At 62.9% G+C, this 7,500-nt stretch overlaps 1 protein-coding gene across 1 annotated transcript; it reads left to right on the plus strand.

Moving 5' to 3' along the window:
- Positions 1 to 2,439: 2,439 nt before the first annotated feature.
- Positions 2,440 to 6,888, plus strand: UNCX (UNC homeobox). The gene is made up of 3 exons (XM_054495879.1): positions 2,440 to 2,862; positions 3,086 to 3,261; positions 5,393 to 6,888. Exons 1-3 carry the CDS (start codon positions 2,589 to 2,591, stop codon positions 6,536 to 6,538), a joined length of 1,596 nt encoding a protein of 531 aa, XP_054351854.1. The 5' UTR covers positions 2,440 to 2,588; the 3' UTR covers positions 6,539 to 6,888.
- The last annotated feature ends 612 nt before the right edge of the window (positions 6,889 to 7,500 follow it).

The following is a 7,500-nucleotide window of genomic DNA, read 5'->3' on the forward strand; positions in this document are numbered from 1 at the left end:
CTCCCCGCGGCGCCGCCGCAGCCGAGGGCCTCTGAAGAGCTCTCGAGCCGGGCGGGGGTCGTCCCGGCCGCCCCCCCACTGTCATTAAAGGCCCCTCTCAAACACTCGAGGAGATTTCGGAGCGCGAGCCGGCCCGACAACATGAAAAACACAGGGCGATTGAAATGCGAGCATTGGGACGCTCGGAGCCGCTGCGGCGCGGACTCGCTCTTGAGGTCAAGTGACGGACGGATTGTATGCTTCTTCATAATAATATTAATTAAACAATTTGCATGCTAATAAGGTAACAATTATCAGGGCCTCTGTTGAAAGATTCAGGTTATTACAACACGCCAATCTGAAGGCCAGGGGTCAGAGAGTGAGAGGCGAGCGAAATTTCAACTCAAATTAACATTCTGTCAGCTCCAGAAAATGGGATAAATAAAGTCGAATTAATTCATTATAATGAAGAGAGATGGGCGAGGGAGTTCGGCCGGCGCCCGCCCCTCCTCTGCCCTCCCCTCGGGCCGAATAGATTACAGCTCTGTATTCAGAAACACGCGCCGCGCGCATTCCTCCTCGCGAACCCCACAGAAGACCAGGCGCTTGTGGCTGCTGGCAAAATCGAGTTGGATGGACAGAGTTTACATTTAGTATTTATAGAGACAGAAATTAAATTATGGCGAAAAGTAGTGCTCTTGGCCTCTGACCTCGGAATTAATACTTGCAGCGTTTTCCTAGTGAGACTGGAAACAGGGAGGGGGGTCCCCAAATTCCAGGCCTCCTCTCGGTCTCCCGGATTAGCTGGGCCCGATCGTCAACCCTGCGCCGTCCCCTCTTCTCCCTCAAGGAGAGACAAGACGGTCCTTAAAGTCGGAGTCAGCGTGGATCGGCCCGTCCACGACCTTCAGTTAGGAACAGGGCCAGACTGTGGGTCCAGTCGCAGGGACAGGCAGTCGTGTGGCGGGACGGGGTGGCCTTGCGCCCGCCACCCCAAGCATTCCCCTCCTGAGCGATTCCGGGCACCCCCCGCCCCCCCCCCAGGCACGGGCACCTGACCGGGAGGGACGCAGAAACGCGCACGGTCCCGGCCTGCCCTTCCCTCTCACCCTGGCTGGGGCTTGGAGGCCTGGCCCAAGTCACTTACTTACACCCAAAGCCAATTGGTCTGTCACTGTGCCCCGGGGTGGTGGTGGCCCCGCAGACTGGCCCAGCCCAGGCCGGAGCTCTCCTCCTCTCTTCCCCGCCCTGGGCTGGCCGGGGCTCGGGGCACTCACTGCTGGAGAGGTGGCCCTAACCCAACTGGTCCAGCACTGGGGTCCCGCAGCCAAATGCGACCACCCCACTGACAAACTTTTTTACAAAGGAGAGAGATGGACCGACATCCCCTCATTTCTTTCCTTGCTGCCCACAATCCTGATTTGCTGCTTATTTAAGAATATATCCTTTAATGATTTAGCTTTGAGTCTATCAATATTTTATAGCAGAGAAGGGAGTGACACTTCTCTGAGAACATAATTTAATTATAATAAATGGGTTGGGTGCTTCAGCCCCATCCTTCAGAGGCCGAGTCAGAGCAGATGTATTTATCTTTATTCGAGCGTGTAAGGGGGTGGGGGCGGATCGGCCCCACCCCAAAGTTAGTTTTCCCCTCCTGTCCCCACCTCTGTCTCCTCCTCTGCGCCCCGGCTTTATGGGGATGGGGGTCGGGCCCCTCCGCAGCCCCCCCACCTCTGTCTTTGTAGATAGGGCGACTGCCAGTCAATCAGAGAGGGCATTAATTACGCCCCTTTATTGACAGGGTGCTACATTCGGTAGTTCTTCTCTTTCGGGATCGCCCTCCTCCTCCTCCTCCTTCCTCCTCTCCCGCCGCCTGCAGCCGGAGAGGAGGAGATGAGAAGCCTTGTAGTTTTAAATTCAATGTGACAGTTTCGGAAAAGCGGATGATGAATCTCCTATTATTGGATCAGTCTATTTGCCGCTCAATGTCTCTCTGTAATTGGAGCAACATCACTTTAAAGGTTCAGAGAGTACAGCATTTCTGGTGAAAAATCCCCACAACACGGCGCTGAATGTTTTAAAGGGAAATCTATTAGTGATTTGCGGAGGGGCGGGGAGGCGGCGGCTGGGGGGAGGCGCGGGCTCGGGGCCGGCCCCGAGTGAAGTGGGGGGCTAGCTGGGGGCCCCTGCCCCGGGCCCAGGCCCCAGCCCGCGCCTGCCCGGCCCTGGGCGGCCCCTCCCTCCCTCCCTCCCTCCGGCTCCCCCCACCCCCCAGCCCGTCTTGTTGTGACAGTTCCTGATACTGTTTATTGAGGTGCATGTCAGGTATAATTAGCAATCGATATGGAAAACGTTTCCCTGCACCCAGCACGCCTCTGACGTCAGAGCCGATTAGCGCTTCTTATTGGTCCCAAATTCCCCGGGCCGCGGCTAATTATCGGGAGCTTGATGTTGATAAGTAAAGCGCCGGAGTGCGGGCGAAGCATGTGTGGGGCTCCGGGTCCCTGTCTCCGCCGCCGCCGCCGCCCGCGCCTCCCGCCGCTGGCCCGCCCCGGCCCCGGCCCGCGCCCCCGCGCCCCGCCACCGGCCCCGCCGGCCCCCCGCGCGAGATGATGGACGGCCGCCTCCTGGAACACCCGCATGCCCAGTTCGGGGGCTCGCTGGGCGGCGTGGTGGGCTTCCCCTACCCGCTGGGTCACCACCACGTGTACGAGCTGGCCGGGCACCAGCTGCAGTCGGCCGCCGCCGCCGCCTCGGTGCCCTTCTCCATCGACGGCCTGCTCGGGGGCTCGTGCGCCGCCGCCGCCTCGGTGGTCAACCCCACGCCGCTGCTGCCAGCCGCCTGCGGGGTCGGCGGGGACGGCCAGCCCTTCAAGCTGTCAGGTAGGCGCGGCGGGCGGGCGGGCGGGGAGGAGCGCGGCTGGGGGTGGGGGCCCTGGTCCGGCCGAGGCGCTGGCGGGCCCGGGGCTGGCGAAGGAGAGCAGGCTCCTAGGCAGCCGTCTCTGCGCCCCCCGGATCCAGGCGGCCAGCGGGTAGCGGGAGGGAGGGGTGGGGGTCGGGCCTGGGCCGGTGGCTGAGCCGCGCGGCGTCTTGTGACTGCCCGCAGACTCGGGGGACCCGGACAAGGAGAGCCCGGGCTGCAAGCGGCGGCGCACCCGCACCAACTTCACCGGCTGGCAGCTGGAGGAGCTGGAGAAGGCGTTCAACGAGAGCCACTATCCCGACGTGTTCATGCGCGAGGCGCTGGCGCTGCGCCTAGACCTGGTCGAGTCCCGAGTTCAGGTAAAGACCCGGCGTCACTCCCGGATCCGCCATCCGGACCCCGGGCTCGGGGCGCGCCGGGACGCCTTTGTTCCAAGTGGCGAGATATCGTCCCCTTGCCGCGGGCCCGCTTCGTGCTCGCCTGCTGGGGAAGAGTGGAGGGGTGGGGGTTCTGGGGCTCGGCCCCTCACGGACAGCGGGGTGGGTAACTGCCCCCCAAAAGCCTGGGTGGCTTGAGAAGGGCGGGCGGCAGCACCCGAGTAGCCAGAACAGCGGCTGCGTCCGAACCGGGAAGCGGCGTGGTGGGTTGGCGGAGGCCGGGCCAAGTGAGGTCTCCAGGCAGGGGCGAGGAGGGGGGAGGAGGGGCCGGCTTGGCTCCAACCCGGAGGAGAGAGGGAAGGGGACCCCCCCTCGCCCCCGCACCGCCTCAACCTCCCGCGTGAGGCTCTGTCACCCAGCCTGGAGCGAAGGAGTCTGTTTACCTTGCGCCTGCAAAATATTCAGATGGAAACATGTATTTATTCATCGCTTTGCAGAAGGGGACAGCTGAGGCAGAAGCTTAAACAGTTAACACATTGAGAAAGTGGGAGAAAAAAAGGTGTCTGAATTTTTAATAATAACCCTGGTCTCATCTTTTTCTTATGACTGCTTTCCCGTAAATTTGCTATCATTTGGAGATGGCTGATGGTATTCTTTTAAAAATACAGTGTCAGCTTGGTGGATTAAAAATTCCAAGATGATTTGTGCATAATTAAATGTTTCCCTGGATCAAAGAAATCCTCTTTTTCTGCGGTAGGTGCGGTGTGGTGTCTAGGTCTGTGGTGCGGTGTGCGGTTGTGGGTGCTAGGCGTTGAGGCAGACGCTGGCAAAACGCCTGTTTATCACCAATAGCTTTGTCTAAAAAGGTGTGTTTGTCCTGCTCTCGGACCTCCTCTCATGACCTCTTCTGCTTGGAAATCCTTTTATCCAATTTGTTCTAAGTGTCTTAAGTGAAGTCAAGACCCCTTCATGTCTCCCCTAATACGATAATGACTAATTCTTACAGGCAAGGCAGTCCAGAATTCGCACCAAAAAAAAAAAAAAAAAGTTTAAAGAAGGAAAAGGCGGTTACAGCCTTGGGGAGGGCTCGGCTTCATGCTGGAGACCTCCCCATGGACAAGGCTCCCTGCGACCAGGCTGGGCCTGCTATTGTGCAAGTCACTGTATGGCCGCGACAAAGAATCGGTATTAACGCGCTCTCTTGGGGAGGGCGGGACTGCCCGAGGTTCCGCGGGGCTCAGACGGATTTGACTGTGTGTGTTTGGTGGCTGGCGGTTGAGTGAGGGTGTAGCGCTGCTGTCCCCGGATGTCCTGTGTGACTCCCCAGGACAAGGACTGCAGAGAGGGTGGAAGAGACGGGATAGGCCCAGCCTCTCCTTCCGGCCTGGTGGTCGCCTCTTGCCTCCCCACCTGCCTTGGCCGGTGGCCCAGGCCAAGGACGGCAGGTTTGGGAAGGCTCTGTTGGTGGTGCCCTGGCCCAGGGTTTGCAGAAAGAAGGCTGTGTTAGCTGTGTCCTGGGAGGGAGGCTCCAGAGGCCCACCCAAGTACGGCTCCCCAGGCCCTTCCGGACGAAGAAGCACCCATATTTCCCTTCAAGGGAATCCGCCCCCACCCCCGAAATGTGGGCTTTGACACAGTCTCCAAGGGGCCGAAGACAGGTGTGGAGGGCGGCTGTGGCTCAGCGGTCCAGCAGCAGGACGGTCAGCGCCAGGCCGGGCGGGCTGCTTAGAACACGAGCCGTGAACGGCCAGGAAGGGCGAACAGGGGCCTTGCTCTCTGCCTCCGGACCAGGAACCCGACGCCCTCCGTCCGGGGCCAGACAGGCCCCCCAAGTAAGGGGCGGCTCCCAGGTCCCCGAGGTGAGAAGCCAGAGCGGGAAGCTGGCCGGGAGGCCCCGTCTACGCGCCTTCCGGGTGGAAAAGGCGCTCGCTGGAACCTGCAGCTCCAGTGGCAAAGCCCAGCTCAGGGCCGGCTCGGCCGCGCGGCCTGACTCCCGCCCCCGGCCGAGCGGAGGTTGTGCAGGCCCCTCTGGGGGGGAGCGGGGAGGTCCTCGGTCCCGGCGGCCAGCCCGCCGCCTGATTGTGGCTTCCTCTCCCCTATCCGGCTGCTCTAGGTCTGGTTCCAAAACCGCCGGGCCAAGTGGAGGAAGAAGGAGAACACGAAAAAGGGCCCGGGGCGGCCGGCGCACAACTCGCACCCGACCACGTGCAGCGGCGAGCCCATGGACCCGGAGGAGATCGCGCGCAAGGAGCTGGAGAAGATGGAGAAGAAGAAGCGCAAGCACGAGAAGAAGCTGCTGAAGAGCCAGGGCCGCCACCTGCACTCGCCCGGCGGCCTGTCCCTGCACAGCGCGCCCAGCTCCGACAGCGACAGCGGCGGCGGCGGCCTCTCTCCGGAGCCGCCCGAGCCGCCGCCGCCCGCCGCCAAGGGCCCCGGAGCGCACGCCTCGGGCGCCGCGGGGACCGCGCCCGCCCCTCCCGGCGAGCCGCCTGCACCCGGCACCTGCGACCCCGCCTTCTACCCGAGCCAAAGAAGCGGCGCCGGCCCACAGCCGCGCCCAGGTCGCCCTGCGGACAAGGACGCGGCCTCGTGCGGGCCAGGGGCGGCTGTGGCGGCGGTGGAGCGCGGCGCCGCGGGGCTGCCGAAGGCCAGCCCATTCAGCGTGGAGAGCCTCCTGTCCGACTCGCCGCCGCGCCGGAAAGCCGCTTCCAACGCCGCCGCCGCCGCCGCCGCGGGGCTGGACTTCGCGCCCGGGCTGCCGTGCGCGCCGCGGACCCTGATCGGCAAGGGCCACTTCCTCCTCTACCCCATCACGCAGCCGCTCGGCTTCCTGGTGCCGCAGGCCGCGCTCAAGGGCGGCGCGGGCCTGGAGCCGGCGCCCAAGGACGCGCCGCCCGCGCCCGCCGTGCCGCCCGCGCCGCCCGCCCAGGCCAGCTTCGGGGCCTTCTCGGGGCCCGGCGGCGCTCCGGACTCGGCCTTCGCGCGTCCCAGCCCCGACGCCGTCGCCTCCCCGGGGACCCCGGCCCCGGCCCCGGCGCCTTTCCGGGACCTCGCCTCGGCGGCGGCTACCGAGAGTGGCGGCGGGGACTGCGCGGACGCGGGGACCGCCGGCCCCGCGCCCCCGCCGCCCGCGCCGTCGCCTAGGCCCGGCCCGCGGGCTCCCAGCCCCGCCGAGGAGCCGGCCACCTGCGGGGTTCCCGAGCCTGGCGCGGCGGTCGGACCCAGCCCGCCGGAGGGCGAGGAGCTGGACATGGACTGAGGCCGCGGCGGCCGGGAGAGGCGCGTAGCCGGCCCGCGGCCGCTCGCTCAGGCTCCGACTCACGCAACGAATCAGGTGATCGGCTCTAGAAACACTGCTTTCCCCGCTTTTCTTTTGTTTTCTTTCTTTTCTTATTTTTTTTTAAGAGTAAACAAAAGCGCTGTATGAATTCGGACCCAGGCAGCAACCACAGGACTGGGGGTGAGACTCTCCTCCTCCCAAGGGAGCAAAAAGGACCCATGGCCCCCAAAAAACCCCACAACGAGAATCCTCAGCCTTGTAAAATGCAAAAATGTCTAAGAATATTTATATATGTACCATTTTTGATAAATAAAGCTGGTCAAACGCAAGTTTTCAGGTCCATCTTTTTTAATTTGCCAAGCGCCCAGCCCGGCCGCCCTTCCCACCTTTCCACGCCTCTCTCCGCGGGTGGGGCCGGGAGGGGGCCCCGCACTTCCCCGAGGTCCGCGCTTAATGCGTCCTTTTGTGTGCATGTGTGTTTGTGTTTTCTGATTGAACAAATTTATGCATCTGCGGCTCCCGGTCCCCGCCCGCCCCGGCGCTCCCCCTCCTACCCCGCGCCGCACACGCACGCTCACATCCCCCGCGCGCCCCCGCGCGCACTGGCACACGCCGCGGCGCGCGGCACGGGGTGACGGAGCCGGGGGCTGCGAGGGCCGGGCCGCTGGGCTCCTGCAGAGTTTTGATATGAAAGTAATTATTTTCCGGTGGCTGCTGCGGGGACTGGCTTTCTTGCCCAAAGGGTTATTATACATTACCGATTTCTAGTGATATGGAATCACATAAACTTCCTACAATAATAGAATTAGCATGAAAGGCTGGGGTGTCAAATTGAAATTGGAGAATAATAGCGCCGGCAGCTGGGGGAGTGCGTGCGCATATTGGAGCGGAGATGGGGAATCGTGGGGCGGAATTTTCATGAGCTGCACTCTTTGTCAGCG

Source organism: Pongo pygmaeus, chromosome 6 (genome assembly GCF_028885625.2).
Source record: "Pongo pygmaeus isolate AG05252 chromosome 6, NHGRI_mPonPyg2-v2.0_pri, whole genome shotgun sequence".
NCBI classification, from domain to species: domain Eukaryota; kingdom Metazoa; phylum Chordata; class Mammalia; order Primates; family Hominidae; genus Pongo; species Pongo pygmaeus.